Genomic DNA, 26,478 nt, shown 5'->3' with positions numbered 1-26,478 from the left:
AGTAATATCTTCCTGTTAAAAGGGAGTTTTTTCTCGCCACTGTTGCTCATGTGGGAATGTTGGGTCTCTTTAAAGTTAAAACCTGAAGAGTTTGGTTTAGAACCTGCTCTATGTGTAAAGTGCCTTGAGATAACTTTGTTGTGATTTGGCGCTATACAAATAAAGATTGATTGATTGATTGAGTAATAGAATGTCTTTATAAATACTCAGATACATGCATGAAATCTTAACTATGAGTGATGCTTAATGTGTCTTGCAGGAGACAATTTCGATTTCTTTTTTTTTTTAAATAAAAGTCATTTTTGCATCACCACGACATTGGTCAGTGGTCTTGTCTGTCAGATGGAAAGCAGCATTGTAAGGTGGTCAGCACAAAAACGAGAGTGGGGTTTTTAAGATTTACTATATTACTGCACCAAAAGATCAAAACAAAAAATGGACATGTTAATATCAACAAAACTGTTATGACAAAAAGCAGATAGATTAATTTCTCCTTCTAACTTCCTCATTCTTCTTCTCCTCTCTGTTTCCCAGAAAGAGAAAAGGAAACATGGTTTGAAAACAAGGAAGAACCCTTGTGTGTGAACAACCTGCACACCATTCCACTATGCAGGATATTCAACTGTTTTTATTGTTTTTTTGTTTGACCTCTGTGTGTTTGGTTATTTTTTAACAAAATTGTAGCCAACCTCACAAACTATGAACCACACCTGGCCCACGTTTCTGTAGGCTTTTTTTATTTTACGGTTACATATTACACGTTTACCACACCACAAGCATTGTAGTCACCAGACTGTTATTTTGAGATGCTTTTGAACTTAATTTCAATGTACAGTATCTTTGAGAAGCAGAACAGTCACACATCCTTATACTACTTTCATAATCATGTGGCTAAAAAACAAAAGACAGCAATGGTTTTAGTTTTGGTTTTGTAAAAATGTATCAGCAATGATAAAATGGAGAGAGACAGCCAATCAGAGAGCAAAACAGACTGGCAAGGCAGGCAAGTGAGCTGATAGGCCACATGTCCAAAGTCCAGTGCAAAGTGGGATACTTACTGTAAAGAGAGAGCAAGTTGAATGGAGAGGCAAGAATGTCAAGAAATAAATGAAACCAATAAGAGAGAGTCATAGACTCACAGTAAGATGACACATCTGATGTCCTTTTGCTTCGTTGCGTGGAGATGAAAACACCAGGAAGCCGACAACTATTCCCTGGACTTGAGTCCAGAATGAACGAATGAACGCAAAGAGCGTCGACACGAGGAGACAGCAGGAAGTGACTGATATCAGCTACGGAAAGAGTTTAAGAGAGACATTTCCTGGGTCACTCGGACACACACATGTGTCTAGATGTGCTTTTGAGGACATGTACACATGATGACGCAAATGAGGCCATCGGTGACATAACCACGGTTACACATCAAACTCACACATGTAAGAAGCCCAATAAGGCGCAGAAAGTGTTTTCTGGTTTCCGCTATAATTTCACACATTTAAAAAGTTTTCTCACACACACACTACCAGGTATTTTCCCACACACATGCAAGCTGCAACAAATCTGCACAAGTAGGGAAGGTCAGCAAAGGTCAGATAAAAAGTTTGGGTGCGTGTGTTAGAGGGAAGTACAAAGTAAAACTGAATAGAATGTTATATTGGGAAGCAGTGTGGTGAAAAGGGGGAACCCTCTTCTTTTTTATGGTATTATCATCTCATGGAGAACTTTGCATCGGGGGAAGTTTGATGCAGGAGGAACAAAAGCAAAAGCAATATCCTGTCATTTTATATGTATACCACATAGTGGAGCATTGGGTGGATCCTTTCTTGCAATACGCAGTCACACAAACACATTGAGAAACAATACACACACAAGTGCATGCACACCCTATGGCACATGCCCACAAGAAAAAGAGGAAACTCTCTTTCAATGAGGTGAACAATACTTGACATATCTTGACATATTCTACTACACACTTCCCCTCTTTTGTGACAACTTCCTCAGAGTTTTTACTACCAGCGCTGCTTACTACTGGATGCTGCATATGAATGAAGAAAGATGCACCCGCGCGCGCACACACATACACACACACACACACACACACACACACAACGAGAAGAGTTGTTTTGCAACTAGAAAGAGGAAGGTACTAGTGTCACTCATTCTTTTGTGATGCAACAACTCAATGAACACACACACACACACACACATTTTCACACACACATATATCCCTCTCTCTTATACAATCTGCTATGCAAATATTATATTATGCCTGAGTACATTTTCATCCCAAAAAAAACCCCTGGCTAGCTCTAGGACAACAAGGTATCTAAGTGGGGCAAGATGGAGCATGCATGCAAGAATCCTTCTTTCTTTCCATCTGAACTGACCCACCCCACTGTGTACACCCAGTCACCCCCCTCTCCCAGCGTCCACCTCACTAGTACATCAGATTTGCATAGACATTTGCCAGTCAAATGAGATGCATGGGAACGCATAGTAGGAGTGTAACTTTAGAGAACAAACTCCCCCAGAATTCCCCTAATCTGGGAGACTCCTGATTCACTTCCAAGAAAAAAGGTCTGATGGGCTCAGATATCTTTTAGTGAGATTGAGTAACAACATTTACACGATTTTTATGCACAATTTTAAAACTGCTTGTGCTCACATGCATGCTAAATGAGTTCAGATCAATACATATATACTGATGTTCTCAGTGTAGCCTACCTCACCCGAATCAGCTGCAGGGCGAATTCCTGAAATAAAAATGCTGTTGCTGTTATTTGTTTTGCTTATACATTACCTAATAGAAATGGAAATGCTGTCTTTGTCTTCTGCTAATTTCACAGATGCTTGGTTGGTCAAGACCTCACTGCCCTTCACAGTTTGTGATTTCATTCCCAGCTTACCACCAGTGTGACCGTGACCTTGAAGATAAGAGTTTGGAAAGTACTCTAATTCATGTTTTTCAGGTTGCATATTGGAGATGTGTATTTCAGAAACGGACTAAATGGCACAATAGTTTAAATGCTTTTAGTATTACTGACTTAATCTAACTAATTAAGTGAATATATGCTTAAAACTATTACACACACACCTGAAAAAATGTGAAATTGATAGCTCAAGATGTTTGGCAATTTACCAGTTAAGCCTTAAACTGAGACTAAAAATATGCCCTCTTATTTTTTTTAATATAGCAATTAAAAATATATACAGTAAATACTTTTTGCAATGTCAAACCTCCAAAACTAAAAGACCAATCAGAAATGATATGGAAACACACCCTCATTATGAACAAACAAAACAAAAACCTTATGTCAATCAAGTTCTTTGAACTGACCCAGTGACTTTTTGATTATTCAAATATGTGGGTGTGCCCTGTGGCTTATTTGGTCTTTAAATTAAAATGCTCCAGAAGATAATTATCTCTGCCAGCCTAAGGCCTGGAAGGGATTTTGTCTTTGGCTGTGTGTTTGTCTGCTGCTAATCTTGCATACTATAGGGCCCACAAGCCTTATATTTTGTTTGCACATTTATGACTGAACGCTCAAGGACATCTCAAGGTTACATGATTCACAACTGTTGAAAAAGCTATTTTCTAATGTCTTTCATTGCTCTGTTTTATACTACCATTGAATACTTACGAATGCTTACTGCTTGACTGCTGAGTGACTCTCCTTCAGCGCTGAAGTTATCAACAACTGCTTTGCAATAACCATTCTTTGTTGCCACATTAGATCAATTGGTCCCAGGTGTCGGTACCTTGATAGTGTGATGTGACTCGTAAAGCTTTGACTTTCATCTTTTCATCAGTCCTTCCAATTTTACTGTATGTGTTACGACAGCAAAAGGCATTTCTGGTAATTGGCTACACTAAAGACAAGGTTTACCTAGTCAGGTCTTGGCTCAAAAACTGACATCCACAGAAAAGTTTGGTCTCAACTGAAAGAGGAGCATCTGCGGATTAATTCCATACCTGATATGTTATGGTCCACAAAAGTTGGGCCTCACATGAGATGAATAAATCCTTGTTTTTCGTTATCTTTACCACCATCTTGACTGTACCCACCTGCACTCTACTGAGTGCACTCTTCTAGTTTAACTCTGTTTTGGGTAATTAAGGATCTTCCACGAGCTGCCTGTTGGTCTCATGTTTAAGCTTTGTGTCCCTAATGTCTCTCTGTCTGCCTTCAGTTTGAAGATGACCTACGAATTGATGACCAACTCTGTTTTTACTGTAGTGTAGGGTAATTCTATCTATGCTGTAAAAGCAGGAGAAAACATTCTGGACTCAAAAATGTGCTTCCCTCTTTCAAACACTAAAACTTGGCTGAACAAACCACAAACAAACATTACACAGATCCCCCAAAACTAGACAAAATAAACACTGTCAAGCCTGGATAAATCCAAAACTGAGCACCTTGTTTACAGCAGCAACAATATTACAGAGCCCGTATAATTGTGACTTTGATAACAATATGATTTGAATAATGATGAAGAGCCAGAGCAACGGGTCGAGCAGGTTGGACCACACTAGTAATAACAAGAGGAGAGACATGACTTACAGGAAACTGCATGTATTCCTTTGGCAGGCCTGAAGAGGAATTGCACAGACCAGTGGAGGATTCGCCTCATATGCAGGGTAAATAAATACATACGATGAAATACTCAACACAACACCCTTATCATAAATAGTTTTTACATAATATTTACCAATACTTCTATATGGGCAGATTTTTTGTTGTTGTTGTAGGCCTTATAGATAGAAGATGGTAAGGTCAGCAACATAACCCCCAAGGTTGTCATGAATCCACATGTATAGATAAAAAGATTTCTTTACAATATCTGTACCCAACAACAGTGATTGAGGCTAATAAATGGTTAAAAAAAAGCAGAGTCACTTGCATGCAACTCCAAATCAATATCAAAATCAAGCTCTATTCATTTCTGTGGTAAATTCCAGGATCGCAAGCACTCAAACCTACAGATGCAAACGGTAGAAAATTAAATGTGTGGGTTGTGCATTGAGGTCAGAAGTCAATGCCAGCGTATACTCGAACAACATAAACACAAGTAGAAGATAGGAAAGGAAGGAAATCAAACATCCCACTTATAAATTATATTTTGGTGAAAATGAGCCATCACTCCTTTTTTGGAGCTGAACATCTCTGCAGGGTATCAGTGCTTTCAAGCTGCAGCTACTTGTGTGATAATCTGCTGCTGAGACTTTTTCTCAGATGGGCAGACAAGATATAAAAAAACCCTAAAATTCATCATGTACTTTTCATATGGCAATAGCTATCACATCTGCCTACACATTCTTACACATATTTGCAGTATGCAAATAGCGGAAAGCAGCCAACAAATCTGTACATATGGGCATGCATTTATCTAGAAAAACAAAAAAACAATCCACAATGCAAACACACACTGAAGATATTGATTACACTGTGGTCTCTTCCTACTGTACACACACACACACACACACACACACACGCACACACACACACACACACACACACACACACAGAGAAAAATGGAGCAGGTGAAATGTGGCAGGTGTGCTTCCACAGTAGCTGGGGGTTGTGTATCATTTGGTCAGACTTAGAGCAGTGGGATAGGGGCTCAGAAAATCAGTTAAGAGATCTCAACACACACTTAGAGCTGCAAACAGGTTTTGCTGTGGGATATTGATCATGTGCAGTATTTGTCTGTACAGTGTTTGGGAATGTGTGGGCGTGTCAGAGATCTCAATACTGTGTGACAAATTAACCCTTTATTTCCCCTAAGTGCATGCTTTAGTCATTCCACAACACAGAGAGCGCTGCTTGGAAACCACCTGCTATACAGAGATGCTCAAAAGCAGGGATGTAGTGGAGTGTTAAGCCGCCAAATATACTTCTGTAACCCATTTCATGTCTTTAATCAGGCCATATAACTTGTGTATGCATGTATAGCTTTTATAATACAAGCAGATGTTTAAGTTTCGTGAAAAAACTATTAATGTCATTTGAGAAGTATTGATTATTAGTGGTGATGATTAATGTCTAGAGGTCAGACATTTGAAAGCCTCATGTTTCCCATAATTAAGCTTATATTTTTACTTTAGTAGATTCAAAGTTTGATGGAAAAATGTCTTATAAAATTATATTTAACTTGTAACACTGTGTACTGACCATATATTTTTGGTGTGGACATCAAAGTGAAATGAAGTTCTATGGATCCACTCAAACTATATAATGTATTTATTTTATCAGGAAGTCTCATTGAGCTCAAGAAACATTCACAATTAACCACACAAACGACATTCATATAAAGCCAGCCAAATTAGTCAAAGGCCATAAAAAAGCATCAGGTTTGTAATGAGTTAGCGTGAAGGCAGCGTTTTTAAAGTGCATTGTACCCTGATTAGTGTGTCCATATGAGTAATTTCAGTAGTTCAATTATTTAATCTTGTACTAATAAAAGATTTAATCAATGCACATTTTCTAGAATTGAAGACAAGAAGAGTGACCTGGTCTGTATAATGACAGTGAACTGTATGTAAGTAAGTGCATGTGATAGTGGGACAGAGGGAGAGAGAGAGTAAGAACTCCTTCTCATAATTGTAGCTCACATGCTCTACTTCTTTCTGCTGAAGTACAGACGGGGGGTTGACAGAAAAACAGAAACACAAGCAACAAAAAATGTAGTGCAGGGCTATTAGCAACAGATAGACTGTAAGGCCTGCTTTTTATTCAAAGAGATAAAGACTTTCTTACAACAGTAGACAATTAACCATTTCAGTGCTGAGCAAAGCAGCTTGACAGACAAAATGAGAGGTACAGCATGAACACCACAAGTTTCATTTTTCACTTTCTACACATGCTGAGCCTTACGCTTTAATCTTTGAGGCTAACAGGGGCTCTCAGAGTTCATCTGGCATTTTCAGCTCAAGGGAACTGTGACCACCTCCACTTTGTTTTCTTTTAACAATTAAATGTGTAGTCTGAGTAATCCTGCATTTTGTCAAAAAATAAAAGTCCGCCTTTTTTCTAGGTTTGCATGTAGAGGTATATCATTAACGGTACTGACGCTGATGGAATGAGTGTTTTAACAGAGGGAGTGGTTGGATGACTGTCATTTAGGGGGCAAAAGAGGGGGCTCTGTTTGCACTGTCAATATTTACAGTGACACATGCTGGATGACTACTGACTGACTGAGATGAATTGTCAGTGTGGGTGTGTGTATGTAGAGAGAGAGAGAAAGACAGAATTATCAGCGTGAATGGATGTCATATGTCACGCTCTGATGAAAAGATTTGCGTCTTAAATTTTTATCTTGTTAGGATTGACCCTGTGTATCCTGAGCAGCAGTAAAAGTTAAAGTTGTAGCGTTTGAAATATGCCACCCCTACTCCCAACAAGATAAAGTTTAGAAAAGTCAACCACCACAGTGTAATGTGATTTAATAAGTGACCAATCACAAGTGTAGGCAGCATCTTTCACAATTTACAGCCTCATTTGCATTGCAAACTGGAGAAATGCAAATGAGGGAAACACAGACTGTGTCTGTATTACTTACCTGCTCTCTACACTATCTCTCACTCTATGCACTTTCCCTCTTTCTAAACCCTGTAACCCCTCTTTTTGACCCAGTTTCTCTATTATTTGACTTTTCTGTGAAGAAACTTGTCATGTCATCATTGATACAGTGTCATTTACACAGTGCATGTTCTGTCTGATACAGTGGTTTGATAGTTAGCTAACTTAGGAACAACAGATTTATAAGAAACCTGTAATGACACTGTTACTTCAGCTGTTCTTGTTTTCTAATATGAATATTCTTTTTATTTTTTGAAGTGTGGTAATGTGTTTTTGGATTTCAGGGCTGTATTTTTATATATTTGTGTCTTTGTATGCTTTCTTTGGCTTAACATCTGGGGACCATGTGAGAAATTTGTGTTTTCACTTTAACATGCTATCATTTAGATTTTTTTATTTTCTTTTATCCGTTTAATCCATGAATAAAATCAATTAATCAATCAATCAATTCTCCTTTGAATTCTAAATCCTCATTAATCCTCTTCAACATTCATGTTCCTTTGTCTAACTCTTTGTTCAAACGTACCTTCACAATTCCCTCCCTCTTTTGTTCTGTGTCACATTTTGCAATATGTACAATTTTAACAGGTGAGAGAAAACGCTGACACTCTCCCAGCAACATCTCAGTGCTATGTTTTGCGATTCAGTAGTGTGACTCATTGGGTTTCATGTTCTCAGATTCTGCTGTTTATCCTGCAAACTACAACTTTAAGCTGTTTGATTTCAGCCTGTCTTTCTTCTTTCATTAAAGCCATCATTTACATATGAGCTCATAGCCCCCAGCTTTGCTTACATCACAGAAATCCTCATGTTGATTCACAGTTTGACTATTGTATTTGTACTGTAAACAAAAGCAGTAGGGAGAGGCACCCATCATGTGCCCCCTGCTATGAGGAGCGAGGTCATCCTGGTGTCTCATGTTTTTTGTTGCGCTCACAAGTAGAGCAACTGACATGATTTTGTTGCCATCAAGTGGCCAAAAGCACTCATTTCATCATGAGTCAGTTTTAACACACAAACACACGAGAACCCATTTGGTGAAAAACTTTTATTTTATTGTTCACAGTGCTCAGAGGTTGGTTGTCAGAACAGAAACATACAGACATAATGTCAGATCCAAACACACAAATACAGAGATTCAGATCACATCATTAAGTCTTGTTTGGATCACTTAGTAGACCATAGTGCAAACATCTTAAAGTTGGGGTTACTTACATCCTAATTATCTATCTTGTAGCATTTGTATTGGAAATAACAAGCTCAATTTGAAGAGATTTTTTTTAAGACAGTAAAATGTTAATTACTAAGCTGATAATTACTTTTCCTCAAACGACTAGGTAGTCTAGAAGCTAGAAAAATAACTGAGACGTTCAGTTTTTCTTGTTGATCAATTTGGACTCAACCTCGCCATTGACAGTCAAAACTTGATTCATTTCGACTTGACTGAGGTAACACAAATAAACAAAGTAACGGAAATACCAGCATTAAAACAGGAAGAGAACATGTCATCACCTCAGTGCATGCAATATGCACATTGTATGCACACATTGGTATTTCAGCTAAATTTAGTTCATTGTCTGTGTCACTGCCCTTTTAATAAGACTATAATTATGGTGGATCTGGTATAATAAGCCCTCTGTCATGCATTTTTAATTGAAGATGCATTTTTTTTTTTACTGGAATCAATATGGCTCAAGGACCCTGTTTGAGTGTTGAAATACAGTACAAGGCAGCTTATCTCTATCTTATCAAGGTCTATACTGTGGCAGTAATGTGTCACTTGCAATGAATTAAATGCCACTTTTAGGGAGCATAAAGTGATGTTGTGGACAAATGTGTGGATAAAATCTGTCTTTACAAAGCTAATCTGCAAATGTCCATTACGGTGACAACATCAAAAACAGTGACAATTTTAGACAGTAGTGTGGCTGGCTGTGGGAGTTGCGGCAAGGCCAATAGAGTGTTACAGTGAAGACACATGAATAATTTCCTGGTCAATTTACAAGAGCTATAGATAGATATGAAAATAGCTGTTTTGTTACAACCTGGCCACTTTATTGCACTGTGCCTGCTAGAAAAAACTAATATCACAGCTCTAGTGTAAATTAAAAGAACAATAATAGAAATGAATTATTACTTTTTTTCACTACTTTTATGAACACAACTTTGTGAGCTGTGATTATTTACAGAATACTACATAGGATATACTTTATATTGGCTGGGTTGTTAGAATCATAAAGCTCAGGTTATTCCTCTGTAGGTCAGGGAAGACATATGGCCTGAGCCTCTGTTAGCACCATGTACATAGCCTCAACATGATCCTTAGATGAGACAACCTTATCTATATATGTTACAAGCAGAGTGGTAGAAAAATTACTATCAGAGGTACATTTTATACTTGGACCAAGTAGCATTTACAAATAATATTTATTCTTTGTTTTAGGTTAAATAGCTCAATATGGATATTATAATACAATAACTATCAGTTTAGACAATAATAATTCTACAGTACAATGTTTTGTTACTGATACTACAAATCTGATGTATTTGCAGTTACTAATTGGCCCAAGTCTGATCATTACTTAACAGTGCACACAGTGCCTGCAGCATCCAAAAAATATAAAGAGGAATAAAAAGAAATATAAAAGCCTTTGAGAGGTTAGAAAGCAGTGAGGCGATGTATCAGAACAGTACATTAGCACCTTGGCAATGCTAATCATTTTTACACCTAATTCTGATACTTGGTGAAAGATCAAACAGGAAACAGGCTGAACACACACACGCTACATTACTATGTGTGCATATGCGTCTGTGTTAAGTATGCTGGTATGGTTGAAGACAAACAGGCAGAAACCATTTGTCAGCGTAAGAACGTTTATCCAGAAAGTGGTAAAACACCATTACAAAATGTGTTTTACAGACAGGCCAAAATTGCTATTAAGGCTGTGAGCTTGTAAAGTGAGGCTATCAGAAAAATAAATGCACCCATTCAGTTGTTAAAAAGGTAACACCATGTCTAAGTAGAGTTATATTTCCCAATATCTGTAACCAATAAAAAGGTTAATACATTGCTGAGTTTTTGGCATGTGAATTGCTGAGGTTTTACATCACAGTATGTACAGATTATACTGTTTATAACACTTGTTTTTTTTCTTAGACAAACACACAAACACAAAAATGTCTCTCATTTGTGTTCTCAACATCAGTGAGTCAGCTCCCATCCAAAAACATCCAGCTTACAGTTTTAATCAGTGTTCAAGTGTCTCAGCAACATCTAACTGTTGCCAGCTGAAGCCACTTTGTCAGTCGTTAATTTTATCGGTCCGCTCAGAGTATAAACAATTACAACCAGAGTACATTTTACAGTTTACAGTACCTTGACATGCCAGCTTAGTGCTTGAGTTAAAAACGCACTTCAGTGAAAAGTAGACAAGTGAGCCACTTGTATGAAATAGCATCCAACAGAAGTGCAGGCTGTACAAAAAGAGAAAAAGTGAAGAGAGCTTAACGTGTTTTTTTTTAAGTTTAAAAAGCATAGTATAGTGGATATATTCATATATTCCTCTTAATTTCTCATATATTTTATATCATCTTTTCCAGCACAGTCCAGCTGACTTGTATATATAATTTTGGCTTTTCTTTGTTGTTCTAGCAGCATAGTGCAAACACACCAGTCACAACTTTTCAATTCTGTTCCTGGAAATATCAAGGTCTTAAAGAGCAAGGCAAGACTCTGACAAATTGGCATTTATTTACTAAGATTATCCATCTGTTTGCTCAACTGTGCATTTCTCCCCTTTCTTTTCCAGCAGCGCTACAGTCCTCTGCTCCAGCAGAGGGAGTCATTTCTCACCAAAACCAAGCAAGACTCCCATCCAGCGCTCCCACTCTCAGAGCTTGTGATCAACCAGCTGTGGGATAAAACTTACTGGAGGACAAACAAGGAGGCAGATAAACACTCCTCTCCTCTATTTAGAAATGAAGATGAAACGCCTCAAGAAGCAAGAGGAAGATTAAGGGATGTCCTCCCCCTCTCCACCTCCTCCCTCGGGCTCAGGCTCTTCAGCATCAGGGTTTGTTTGTGAGTCTAAGGGTGTGTGCGCGTATCGTAGGTGGCTCCAGCGCGCTTTGTTCTTGTGCAGGTGACCCATCACAGTCTGGCTGAGCAGGCTAGGCTCTGTGAAGCGGTGCCACTCCTCAAACAGAGGCTCCACAATGTATGAGATAAATCCTAAGACAGACCAACAGCTTATATTAGGTATACACATGACACATTATTTGGTTCCTGTTTTGCATGAGTCATGAGCCCTCTGGTACTTACCTATCTGGATGGCTGGGACAGAGTCAGCCTGCTGGTTACACAGCGGACTGATCTCCAAGTCAAACTTCCTCTCAAGGTCACCTATCAGGTTAATATTCAGAAATTAGAAAATAGCCACACGAACAAAATCAGAAATGACATAACTATATTTGATTCTATATATCACAAATGTCTGATATTTGTGTTGAAGGTATAAAGATGACTGCTTGAAAATGCTACATGTCTATAATGCATTGTCTTGTATTCAATTAATAGGACACACTGCTCACCCTGCCTATAGAATTCCTCACACACCCTCTCGCTCCACTGCCTGCTTAGCTCCCAAACCCGACATGGGTTACAAACATCTGCGCACTTGAGAGCAATCTGAAGGCAAGAAGAGAGATGTAAACATACTGTAGAGTTACACTAACCTTCAAATACAAGTTATCTGATAAAGGGTTATATCACAATTTGACTAATTTTACAGTGTGTATACATGAACTGCTTGAATATACAGTACTGTTCTTTAAAATGTTTTCTTACCTGAAGTATAAAGTGCCTATGTGACGGGAGTTGAAGGTCCAGGTCCTGGTTGTCCAGATGTTCTCTGAAGGTTGACAGGAACTCATTCTGTCTGCTGATGTCTGTAGCCAGGATGAGTGAGCCGAGCTGCTGTTCAATGTCCTGCCTGCAGTGTAGAGGTGGTGTTTATGTGATTAAAAAAAGAATACAGTCTGACAACATTTCTGACATATCTGATGGTACAGTATTCTTGTTATAGTGTATGTGTTCTTACGAAATATCAGCAGGTAGGTGGGACAACAGTCCTGACTCTCGCAGCATGCCCACAGTGGATCTCCAGTGGTGACTCTCCAGCACAGATGTGTTCTGTACAAGATGAGCGACACCCCAATTTTTTTTTTTAGCATTGATTCAGCTGCAGGTTTTGACAAACACACACACTGACACATGCAGCCGAGATGTCTGTACCTGGTAGAGGGATGCCAGGTGGTGTCTGGTCTTGATGAGAAAGGGCTGGTTGACTCCAGGGTGGTCCACATCGTGGGCAGCTGCTGCCATCAGACCCAGGAACACGTCAAGAGGGCTCAGGTGCTCTGCTAGCTACAACACAGGAATGGTCAACAGGGCAACAGTTATTCCTTATGTAGGAGGGACACTTGCATTCTTTTCAAATTAAACTTAATTGCTAAGCTGTCCTTCAAAGATTATCAAGGGAAACATGTAGAGAATACCTGTATATTATAGTGTTTATCCCATGTAAACTGTACAAAGTCTACACATAAAAATGTTAATTTTAGTGTCCAATCTTGTTTGATAAAACATTCACTGCTCTGGAGTGTTAAACCAAACTGTCCCAATGCTTCCAGGCAGTGCTGTACAATATTATTCAGTCATTAAGATTCAGTTTAGTTCTGACTTTAAGTGACTTTACTCTTCAGTTTAACTTATACAATTGTGGTTTGCATGTTTTACCTTCCCTTATGGAAGAGAAAACACTTCCTGCTGTGTTTAAATGCAATACTTCACACAGATTTAGATAATTTTCCCTCAGAATTTAAATGATTTAATCTTGACTGCCAAACTGAAGCGCTCACTCAAAGTTATGGATTCTAATTTGTAACAGACCTCAGTGTGTTGCAGAGGGTGGAGATACATGCTTAATTTTCGGTAAAAAGCAGAATGGCATATCGATCAGAGAAGCGGCAGGCTTGACATCTTATATGAGCCTCCTTGTTATCCAGAACACACCGGCATGTGTGCTGCATCAAATTCAATTTATTTGTCTAAGTGCTTTTAACAAAATAGGCGCATCACAAGGTGCTTGATGGAGCAACAAAGGACATAAAAGCAATTACTGTATTAAGCGAAAGATGTGTGGAGGCACTTAATCTGGTCAGAGGGCTTCAGGGATTTCTGCAGGCTGTGGATGGATGTGTTGTCGAGTCAAAGTGAGCAGGAATTATCCTTCGGGGAGCGAAGCTAATTGAATATGTCAAGGAGAAACTCAGGCTCAGTGTGTCTCTGTACTGTGTGTGTGCACGTGTGTCTGCATGTATGAATTACCTTGGGCTCTTTTAGGTAGCAGTACATGGCTTGTGTGACATCAGCAGCATGAACAGCATTGTGATATGGATTCTGGGAGTGGTAGTCATCCTGCACCATGCCTGGAAATACAAGAGATGAAGTCAAACCCCATTTTTGTGTGTGAAGAAAAAAAACAGGAGATTGTGCTCCTTGTTTCCATACACACAGGTCTGATGTGTCTGATAGCACCACCTAGCTTGTTATGGATACTGGGTTAATATTCACTTACTACAACAACAATGTCTCCACAGTCACTTTATCCCTGTTAGTTGTTATTGTGGGAAACATAAACCCAGAGTCTCTTCTGTAATGACTGATTTAAAAAAAGTTAAACCCTTCTCAGTTTTCAAGAGTATTCAGCACTGCCAAAAAAGCTGTAGTACTCCCGTTGATTAAACATTATTTAAAAATGATTTTCTTAAACTATGGTAAATCATTTTTTGTAGTCTGGGGTCTGGGGTAGTCTGTATCTGGGGTATCTGGTGTGCAAATAAATGTAAAAAAGCTGTTTGGAAGGTTAGTGACAATGAACAGAAATTACATTTTATACCTATTGCTAAAAATAGAGCTTGCCTAACATTTTTCTATTTCGATAGGCTAAAATAATAGGATGCACTTTAACATCCCTTCCTTATTGGTGGAAAAAGAATGTAGGATCCATCAAATCTTACCCAGAAACCTGTGCAGTTTGACCATGTCTAGCTGGAAGTGATGAATGAGACCGTAAACATTGAAGAGGTGGCACATGAGAGTCACAAGGCTGTTACCTAATTCACACACACACACACACACACACACACAAACACACACATTAATTAATAAAATAAAAAAGGAGAGAAAAAGAAACCTTTAAATAACATCTGGGCCGACAACATCTGTTAAATTTATAAAAATGTGTGCAATGCAATAAATGACCTTACCATTTGTAAGACGGTCGAAGAGGAAAATGTCAAAGTTCCAGGTGCCCACTTTTGATAACATGTGCTGTAATGAAAGTTGTCAGAAGTGAGATGTAATTCATGCAGGGAGCTGGAGATACCTGTGAGTGAGTGTGTGTGTGTGTGTGTGTGTGTGTGTGTGTGTGTGTGTCCTCACCGCAGCTTGACCAAGGTAGTCATCGTCCAGTAGGTGTAGCGACTCGGGGGTGTGGGGCACCAACCCCCTCAGCAGCCTGGAAGCATGGCAGTATCTCTGAAAGCTCAGCAGACGTTTCACCTTTCTCCTGGTGCCAGACTCTACCTCCCCCTGCTGGGCACTGACTGAAATAACAAAGAGAGGATTTACCATACAGACAGACCATGCAGAGTGGCTTTCTACAACAGAGAGAAAGAGTAAAGCAACAGATGAACATCTGTTTCCAGTTTCGAGACCTTCTGAACTGTATGACAAAGCTCTAAAAATACATATCAACTGCCAGCTTTGCTCCAGTGCCCAGATTTTGGACCTTGAGCAATTATGTGCACATTCATGCATCATCAGGTGAATTAGGGTTAGGGTTAGTTAACTTAACTCACATCTGATGCACAATTACCCTGAAACGGCCACTGATCTGTATTCATATAGTTCAGCAATAAACTTGCTTGCTAACAAAAAAATAATCCACAAACACAAAGAGAGGTTGAAGTATGCAATTACATTACCTGCACATCTACATAGATTAAAAAATATGTAATAAATATGAATATATTATGATTAAATATCTAAACAAGTTTTCTTTTTTTGTCTTTCCTGTTCATTTTTAGGATACAGAAATATGTGTTCTCCTTGATGCGCATAGTTATTACTCTTGAATAAACTCTATTTAATAGCTTTATGTCTTGTATTACTCTTAGAATCTCCTGTCATATCAATCTATTTACATGAGCGGCAGCTGTAATGTTTATCATGGGTAATTCAGCTAAAATGTTGAATTATTGTACATTGCTGTATAATCATTTAAATGTATTTGAACTTTATTTTTACAGACATTTTGACAACTTACATAGTATTTAAAAGTTTGAATGGAATGAATAATTCCACTAGTTTTGTTTTGACAGCATTTATAGGAAAATTAATGGATGTGATTTGTTTTAATAAACCAACAATTGCTGACATGTCAGAAAACTGCTGATGTAAGCAAATAGGAACTTCTACAAATTGTTATTCAGAGACTTTGCTCGTTCTTATTCCAAAACCCATGCTCTGTATATGACTGCAGCAGGTGTGACAGTAAATGTCGTAACAGTATGCAAAGAGAGAGCAGTTAACTCTTGGATATGTAGGAGTGCTCTATGGAAGTGGGTGAGGAGACCTACTTTTGAGGATATGCAGGTCAATCAGGGGGTAGGAGCCTCTTCTCTCAGCCAGCAACACACCAGCATGACCAGTGTTCAGTTTGCTATCAGCTACAGAGACAGAAAGAAAAAACAGAAAAAGGAGATGGTAAAAAAAGGGGAAAATTGAACTTGTTTATCAGCATTTAATGTGATAAAAATCTATGAATAAAAGTTTCCAGGAGGAGGAAAGTAGAGTGGTGATACAGCAAATGAGATATTGAGACTGAAAGATAATCCAGACAGCCAGCGGGGTGATGAGAGGACACACTGAGCAAAGTGTACATAGATGTTCAAGATAATCAGCTTCATAAAAGCAGATTTAGAATCGTTCTTAAATCAGTCCGCATGAAACAAGAGGATCTTTGACACAGCTGAATCACTAGGACATCATGCATCTGGTCAGAGTTTGCCCGAGGAGAATGGATTTCATGCCCTGCTGCAGCTGTTATAGTGCTTATCTGAACACTTTTCATATGAATCTGGAATAAGATTGGTGTTGGATTTGCTGCATACATAGTGTTCATTGAATATTTTCTCTTGTTTTTCTTGCAGTTTCACACTGAGGCGGAGAGGTGCATCTCAAAGTGCAGGTACACGTGTTAATAAATTCTAATCTGTGTGTATTTTAAACAAGGGCCTAACACAATCTGTGGACTTTTCTACTACGAAACAAAAGTTTTCTATTAAAAATCCACAATCTACACAACTGACGTACATTTTCTAGCAAAGTAAATATCTATTACGAATCTCTGAAGTGCTCATGTATTTCTGACATGCTGACATGCTGACAGCACTTTTTTTTGGCTAAAAGCAGCTAAAAGCTTTTTTTCCTACAAAATCCTTCCACAGTCTACAGAATCCCAGAAGAAACCTTTGAGTTTTAAGGGTTGCTGTGTGAGCACTGACAGTATTAGATGGAGAGGGAACACAACTGCACATTGGATCCTGAATCTAATGATACTGAATGCTACCTCTGCTTAAAATCCTGAGGCCAGGGACAACAAAACACAACCGAGCTAGGTCCTAGGTCACATCACACATGCAAACATTCGTGAAATTAAACTAAATAAACTAAAAACTATGGGAATACTGAATAATTTAGAGATTAGGTGTGAGGAACTGGAGCGTATTATGTCCCTAAGGTTGCCTATTCACATCACCTCTGTGATTCATGCTTAAGTGATGTTAAAAGCAACTAAACTATGTGCTTAATGGAGTTGGAGTCACAGTGAGTCCCTCTGGTTGCCACATCCAGCCTTGCAAGTGTGGGTTGCCAAAGCGGCAGAGTTCGTAGGTGTTGTGGTTTTGGTAAAAGTGTTAGAACTGTGTGAGCTACGCAGCTGCAGATAAAACAGATGATGGAGAAGCAGCATTATTCCCTATTTATGTGTGTTATAGTGCAAAAAACATATATAAACTGCTAGGGGGAAATGACTCAGCCTGTTAAAGTGAAGCAGAGGAGTCCTGCTGGCCTAGTTTGAGCAAGAAGACGAGAAAAAGGGTGAAAGCCTCTTTGCTTCTTTATCCTGTGCGCTGGCGGGTAAGGAGAGGAGGGAATACATCATCTGGAGAAGCGGAACAGCGGTAACACTCAGATCACCCCCCCCACCTCCAACACACACACATCCCTGTGGCTCTCTTCCTTCACTCTACTTCTATTTAGTGTGTCACTCCATCCTTCATTTTCTTCCAGTCTCTCCTCCCCTACTTCTGGCTACTGTCTCCACATCCTCAGCTCTCTCCGCTGCTACTCCCTCTGCCTTCCCATCATCCTTTATTCCTGCATGTTCAACAACAATCCCCCACCCCCCGCCCACTCTTTCCATCAGATCCATCCTTTCGTCTCGCCCCCTCCACCTCTCTCGTCTTTCCCTTCCTCTTCCTTTAACTCTCAGTGTGGTAAATAGGTCATTTTCTCCATGCAGAGTGGAACTGGGTCATGTATGATGAAAACATGAATCAGTTGGAAAGGGTGTTTTTAAGACACAGCAATGCACACACGCCTTGGTATGCACCCATGTATGAACACACACTGCACATGTAACACACACACATGCTTGCAAATGAGGTTAAATCCATGATTCCAATAAGGAAAACAAGATCACACACTTGGCACACATCCCCCATGCAGCACGCTCATACAAATGTGTTGACTTGGATTCAGTGAATCTGTGGATGATTATGACACAAAGTGTGCTCAGGGGCTGCTTTTCTTCTCAGAAAGCAAAAGTCAGAACCATTGCTGCTATATACAGATTTTACACTCCAATCTAAACAGTTTCAAACACACAGTGGCAGATGATGTTCACTGCTGCCTGCGGCTGCTGCTTTATCTTGATATGTAGATATATACAGCTGCCTGGAATCTCCAGATATTCACCAGCAGTGCTGCTGCTTTTCTTTTCCTGTGTATTTGCACTGAAATTACTTTAAATAATAATGATCTGTCAGTAACAGTTAGGTGACATCCAACCAGGCTAATATAGCATACTGTACATAGGTGCTTGAATATTTTCAGCGACTAAATTTAAGAATACATTCAGGTATACCCTAAAGTTGTTCTGGTTTATTCTGTGTAATGCATCTTTCTATTTGAAAATAAACAAATAAAAATTTAAAAACAAAAATTGATTCATTTCACTACAAAACTCTTTCACCTTAGAAAACTTTATTAACAGATGTGTTGCATCACAAACTCTGTGAAATAAACCAAACATAGTCACACACACTGTCAACCACACTTGTGCACACTTTGTTAACCACACTGATGTCCTCTGACCGTCATCAGATAAAAATGGTGATGAGGTCAAGTACAAGTGATCAACAATGTGCGTAATTTCTTGGTTCTTTTGCATTATCTATTAATCTGCAAATTATCCATTGTTCATAAACACATCAGAAAATAGTAAGACAATGTCCACAATTTCACAAAGCCCAAGTGGACACATTCAAATGTTACTTCTGTTGGCCAATAGCCCAAGTTCCAAATATATTTATCATAGAAAATAAGAAAAAAAAATGCAGATTTTGTGACATGTAAAAAAGAGCCAAAGAATGACTATTGCTTAAAAAATATATAATAATATTATTTTCGGTCTGATCAAATGTTTTGACTGTAGGTTTTTGGGTAAAACACTCACTTCACTTCACTTTACTTCAGTTTCACTGAGTCCATCTAAACCAGTGAACTCTCTAAAAAAAAAAACTGGTCTTTTCCACCCCAGCTACCACAAATGTCAGAATGACTCACTATCATCACAGATAATATATCTCAGTGTCTTGTATGCGGCGAAATCAAATGTTGCGCAGATTTCACCCTCTGAATGAGGTCATCACGATTCAAAGGGAAAGTCACAGTGTACAGCACACATTCGTCCATTTCCACCTTGTGAGTCAGTACTTACGCACAGGTTATTCCCCACACTCTGAATCATCACTTCATCATAAGCAAGATTTAAAATGGACATAGTTCAATTTTGTTATTACTACTATTTACTGATTAAAATATTATTCTGTAAAGAGGACAATTCAATCTTCTATCTTCTTTCCTAATCTTTATTGATGTCATGTTTATCAATTTTGTCCATATGCTAATATTGAAGTCAAAGTCACAAAAGTTGCATCACTATCACTACATGACTCCAAGATTAAAATTAAAATAAAACACTTCACACTACAGCTCTTCAGTACCTTTGACTTTACCAACAAAATAATGTAACTTTATCAGGCCAAAAACACCTCTCAATGCTTATAATAAACAGTTTCAACATCCTATTCAATATCATTGTAATGCCACTGCTGATTTAATGAATTGTCAAACAAGGTTACTGTGCGTCATCACTCTTACACTCCAGACAGATGACCAGAAGGTCGATTGATGGCATCATATCAGAGTCATCAGTATAGCTGCAGCTCAGCAGATGGTAACAAAGCTTTATTTAATGGACAATCTGGCTTTACAGCTCAAATCCCTCATTTCACTACTCTGTCTGGCTGTCTGCTGTGAACTTCGCCTCGACCCACGTCACTTACAAAGACACACATACGGCCACAGGCACGCTTGTCCAAGATAATCTGTCATACATAAGCAGCTACACAGACACATCCACTAACAGTTGTCAAAAATGAAAGCATGCACCCAGGCAGGGTAAGGCAGAATCAAAATTCCAAAATGGATCCAACAAGGCCAGACAACTTTATCTAAATAGCTGACCTGCCAGATAATATGACCATTAACATCATTACAAAGAGATAAATGCACAATAAATTATACATAGACAGTGACACAGGTCAAATGTGAAGGAATGTACCCAATTTTTAAAAACACACACGAAAAACTAAAGTTTCATGAATAAATCATGATTGTGTTTTAATGGCACATACACATACACATAACAAGAAAATCTGAATCCCACAAGCTTTATCGTACGTGTAACCATGTAATATGAGATACCTTCCAGATGTGTGCTCCTGTCCTCTGTGTCCTGCTCCTGCACCTCCTCTACCTCCTCCTTCTCTGCTTCCACCCAAGCAGTGGCCTGACTTCTCTCGGGCCCTCGGGGGCCTCCCCTGCGTGCTCTCCAGGCTGCCCTCAGCTGCCTAATGAGAGCTGGAAGCTCCAGGGCCAGCGACAGGCCCCCGCAGGTAACTGGCGGCGTCCTGAGCGGATCCCAGACTGACGAGTTGGGGGCCTCATCTGGACAGACCCCAACGTCGACCCCGACACCAAGACCGGAGTCCCGCAGCCTGAGATCTGGGCTCCAGAGCCCCTCCAGAACTGGCATTGTAACACCACACAGGGTCAGACTGATGACAGACAGCACAGGGCAAGGAAAGGAAAGTTCAAAGTAAAGACGGGTTAGAAATTAACGATGGGGAAGAGAAAGAAGGATAGTGGTGACAAAGAACGCAGGAGATGAAAGAGACACAGCAACAGAAAGAGATAGTAGCAAGTCTGGATGTAGAACAGAGGAATAAAGACTGCAGAAGACAGACAGAATCAGAAACAGAGAGGTTGAGAGCATACGTGTGCAGAATAATAAAAAAGACAGTGAAAAAAATGAGGATGTGAAGCGGGGCAAAGCCAGAAAAAAAGGAGAGAATCTGTCTGTATCCCTCTCTCCCAGACTCAGCCACTGACGGTCTGCTACCTCCTTCTGCCGCATTCTCTCTCCTGCTACAGTCTTACTCGCGCCAATGTTGTTGTGGAGCCTAAAAGCCCCTCCTCTCCCTGCTCTCAGTTCACTTACACACTCTCTCACTCTGCCTATATGCTGCTCACACGAATGAGAGACCAATAGGATTTGTGTGAAACACTGTGGGGCTTTGGTTCACGGCCATGTCCTCTGTCTCATGGTCAGGTCAGTGGGAACAGGGACACACACAGCTGTCAAACATACCTAACTATGATTGGTCATTGGTATTGTAGTGTAAAATCTTGTGTGTGGACAAATGTAATGTATCCACTACTTGGTACTGAAAACAAAAAGTCTAAAATCCAGCACCAAGAATTTGACTTTTTCCGCAATTCCTAAATCTGTCAGCCATAAGAACGAGTGTGTCAGTGATGACGTTATGGCAGCTATCCTTTCTCATGTTACTACTGGCCAAAAATCGAAAGCCTCCCATGTTTTATCAATTTAACGGTTTTAATTTCTGTTTTTCTGCATTAGCACTACCTAAATATAACTGGTGATTTTCTCATTGTCATCAAATCTCACTTGCAGTGCTGAGCCAACAATGAACTCCTATTTACAAGTTTTGTGTATGCATCCAAAGATTTAGTTTACTCCTCTGTACCAATAAAAATCACCAGCCTTTAGTATACAGCTCTCATATGGCGGAAGTGAACAGAAAGACTGATATCAATAAGGTATATTTACAAACAATGTACATAACACTGGCATGAATAGTTTCCCATCAGTATGTTTGGTGCAGTTTGAATCCAGCATGGGAATGATGAACCCCACCACTAACTGCCTACTACTATGCTACTATAAGTCTTGATAAGTCAACACTTGAAGTTGGTAGTCAGCCAGTGGACTGCTGGCTCCGAAAGATCCCCTCACATACACTTTTTTTTTTTTTTGGCTTGCGCTAATAATTTGCACTCTGTCATATCTTTTTTTTTTAAATCATATGTTTAAGTTTGCACTCTCTGGTGTCATAAAACTAAGCACTGTTTTATGGCACAATTAAAGGGAACCTGTTATGCTCATTTCCAGCACTACATTTTTATTTTTGGACTCCACAAGAGTAGCTTTGCATGATTCACAGATCACAGTCATTATTTATCTTATACTGGCCCTTTATGCAGCCCCTCAAAACAGCCTCTTACTCTTAACAAGAAGTTTTTGTTCCTCTCCTCGCCGAGAGGAATCAACAAGATATTAAACATATTCCTCACCAAATAGAAGAACGAGAAAGAGTTAAACCCAGCTGACACAACGACATAGAGATATTTTAAGCTCTTTGTTTAGATGATCGAAATAATGCAGGAAGGAATAGTGAAGGCCTTCAACAGAACAACATCTTGCCTCATTATTTTACACAATATAAATATCTGACATTTTAAGATTATATATATACGTATATAAATGACAGAAAGTAATGAAAAGTATTTGGGGAAAAATGCCCTAGTGACATTTTAAAGTCTGAAACTACACCTTCATTTTACTGTTGCCAGTTGAGAAACTAAAAAAACATGATTGGAGTAAAAGCCTACATTGATATAATTTAACACTCCCAGGCTTTTCTTTGAGAACTGCTCAAAAAGTATGATTCCTGACTTCTTCAGAGTTTAGAGCTATTGAGCTAGTAGAAATATGCATCTGTGTTTGACATAGATATTACAGTGGTCCAAAGGTTAGTGAAACACTGAAGCACTCTTAACAAATATTAGTTGACTACAAATATTAACAACCTTTTTACTTAAGTATTTAGGCCAGTTAGTATTCTTACCCAGCATGAGAACTTGTGTGGCATTCTGCTCCGACCTTTTAAATGTAACTGCTCCACACGCCTGAGAGAAAGAGGATGAGAGCGGGGCTGAGATTAATATTACAACATCCCAAAATACTCTATCAAAGCAACAGTGACCATTTCTAATCGAAACTGAGCTAAAAGTCATGTCACCCTCTTTGAGAGGCTTCACAGACACCGACCTCTTTTCAATCTTCAAAATCAACGACAAAAAAGTTTCACCCAATACTTTAGTTTTCTATTTTTTAAGCCTATTTAAATGACTTTTTCACAAGAAGGAGTACACAATTTAAAATATGTGATACTGTCTCTAAATAATAGTGGTTATATGTAAAACAACATTGTTTCAATATATAAATAACTGTAAATTTAGAGCTTGATCTTACACAAATTCAATTGTTTTAGTCAGAGCAATTCATTGCTTTATCTTCTAATCTAATATTTATTGTATTACACACACACACACACACATACACACATATATATATTTATATTTATATATATATATATATATAGATTAATTGTTTTTCCTTAACTGTACAGTTTATAAATTCTGAAAAATAATCATCCATTCTTAACATATGTGTAAGAAAAGCCTTTTATTTTCCCCATGGTGAACCCTAACCCTTCATCATGGTTCTCCATCAAAAACAGAGTCATGATTTTGGAATTGGATAAACATCATCTGTTTAAAGACTATTCATCATCCGAGTCAGTGACAGAGATAGGTGCATTAAGCGACAGTGGCATCAGCTGTTCCAGTGGCTAAATGTCTGTATGTTGGCCAACAACACTGAAAAAGTGGGTCAGGCAAGCATACTGGCATTAACAGGCGATGAATTGCTTCCACATGGTTGATACTCATGGTCGTTGTAAGAAGTTGTAAGACATCTTCTTTTTAGCCATTTTCAGATGAGTTTGTATGAAGTTACGTTATGTATGTATGTATGTATGTATGTATGTATGTATATATATTCATTCATTTTAATCAAATACTGGTAACAGAGAAATACAATAGACTAAATTAGTTGACCTGTAGATTAAGTCACTATTATTTTAATAGTAAATCATTGCTGAAAGCTGGTGAAGCTGATCAACAATGCCATATATATATATAAACATACATATTTGATCATTTATGTATTCATTAGTATTTAGACCACAACACATTTGTCCTGATAACTTTGGTTTATTGTAATTCATTGATGTGACCTGACCTGGGATCAGTCCATGAGCTAATTACAATCCAATACCTTGTGTTGTAGTTCATACAGACTCAGCACTGTACAGTATCCCAAATGAGGTCAGCTATTTTTAACAACTAGTAATGTCTATACCAGTTATAATAGGGTCAACATCTGGGGGTTAAGTAAAGAGTATGAGAGTGGACGAAGTGCACATAGTAGCATTGGTTTACAGCATCATGGAGGCAAAAACACGAACATATATATTTGAAAGAAACCAGGTACACTATCTGACCTGTAGAGCAAACAACCTGTTATCTGTTACTGTTCAATGTTTACCCTCTGGAGGAAGATAGTCAGAAAAGTGTACCTTGTGTAGGGGGATTTACATTTAAATTATCACTCTGTTTACTGACAGGCAGGAAACAGGTGGATGGAGAAAAAACAGAGTCAAAGTCTGTTCTCTCATCCAGCCCACAGGGTTACGACATGTTTACAGGATGCTGTGTCAAATTCTTTCCTACACTCACGTCATTATTTACGTCAAATGGACCACTCTCTACTAAAAGCCTCTCTCTCAATCACTCTCTTACTTTGTGCTTATGGTCTGTTGATACATATCCCATAACCAATAATAATCATATTTATTTATTTGTGAAAAAAATACATTATATTTAATAATAAGAAAAAGAAAAATCGTGTACAGCATTCAGGGTGCAGTTTGACTTTGCTGAATGAAGATGCATGACACAATGCAAGAATAAACAAGAATAAACAAAGCCTGCTGTAGCCTATCAGGTTTACAATGAATTAGTCGTCTGCAATTACAAAGAGACATAAACAAGGTCAGTTTACTACTTAGAAATACAACAGTTAACTCCCCCCCCCGCCCCTCCCCCGTAGGAATATAGCCTACAATATCAAAAGTATAATCAACACCGACATATAGCACACACAATGTTAACTATGATCATTATAAGTTGACTTTTAAGCACCAAATATATTGTAAGTTCTTTCAGAAACATTATTCATATTTATTTTTCATTAGAGTCGCCAGGTCTTTACTAAAACAACTGTGTACGAGCCTGTGTGTCTGTTCGGAGACGCACGTACAGCTGTAAAAGACACTGTGTACATACCTCGACCATTAAGCAGGACATTTAACCATCGTGACAGCAGCTCGTGAACAGCAAGTCAATGCGACAGAAGCAGGCACGTGCCAAGTGTTTTCATATCACGGAAAGCGCGCGACTGAGCCGCATGCAGCAGGACGAAAGGTGACTGCGCCCGGGCTGACGCCTGTTTAAAAACCTAATTGTCTCTATTTCATCCTCCTCCAGCGGCAGTGTCGCACCTTTTTAAAGGGCAAGTTAAAGTTGTACCCCCCCTGTCCGCGTGCCGGGTGTGAGCCGCGGTGAAGGGAGAGGGGAGGGGCTGGTTGAAGCATCACAGAGGCGGGAGTTGTTAAGAGTGGACCAATCAGGACCTGAATACAGTCTTCAATTTGTTGAGTGTGAATACAATTGGTGATACTCTATTAAAGCCTAGATTACACATTTATAACCCTTTAGATAAGAGCTCTTGTCATATTGTGCACATTTTTAACAATTAATGCAAAAAGAAAAAAAACTAGGGCTGTCAAACGATATTTTTTTTTAATCGAGATTAATCGCAGAATTTCCATAGTTAATTGTGATTAATTGCGTTTTGAATTGCATGTTTAAAATCCTGTTATTTTACATTTCAAGGCAGTTTTAAGCCCATAATGTAAAGCATTTCTCACCAGAGTGTTTAACTGGGAATCAATCACGGCTCTGCTGCGACTCCCACACTCCAAAATGGAAATGGTACTTTGGTGGAGCTGAGGCTCGCTTGGCTGCACCTGGGTGTTTAGCGTGGAGGTGCTAACTCAAACTCGACGTACTCCGGTGGTAGTTAAACTCCGTTTGACACAGGTTGTATTTTACTTTTGACTTGCCAACTGAACCGTCTTGAAGTTTTTTAAAGTT

General features: G+C 38.9%; 1 protein-coding gene across 1 annotated transcript; it reads right to left on the bottom strand.

The window, feature by feature from the left end:
- Positions 1-11,312: 11,312 nt before the first annotated feature.
- Positions 11,313-25,799, bottom strand: LOC128377046 (cAMP-specific 3',5'-cyclic phosphodiesterase 7B-like). Its single transcript, XM_053336928.1, has 14 exons — positions 25,609-25,799; positions 23,265-23,325; positions 20,758-21,110; positions 16,284-16,373; positions 15,085-15,248; positions 14,910-14,973; positions 14,661-14,756; positions 13,969-14,069; positions 12,874-13,005; positions 12,680-12,771; positions 12,427-12,571; positions 12,171-12,267; positions 11,902-11,982; positions 11,313-11,811 (listed from the first exon to the last, which is right to left on the bottom strand). Exons 3-14 carry the CDS (start codon positions 21,086-21,088, stop codon positions 11,594-11,596), a joined length of 1,611 nt encoding a protein of 536 aa, XP_053192903.1. The 5' UTR covers positions 21,089-21,110; positions 23,265-23,325; positions 25,609-25,799; the 3' UTR covers positions 11,313-11,593.
- Positions 25,800-26,478: the final 679 nt, after the last annotated feature.

This window comes from Scomber japonicus, chromosome 17 (genome assembly GCF_027409825.1).
Source record: "Scomber japonicus isolate fScoJap1 chromosome 17, fScoJap1.pri, whole genome shotgun sequence".
NCBI classification, from domain to species: Eukaryota; Metazoa; Chordata; class Actinopteri; order Scombriformes; family Scombridae; genus Scomber; species Scomber japonicus.
The sequence above is the reverse complement of the archived record's forward strand: the minus strand, read 5'-3'. Positions and strand labels throughout refer to the sequence as shown.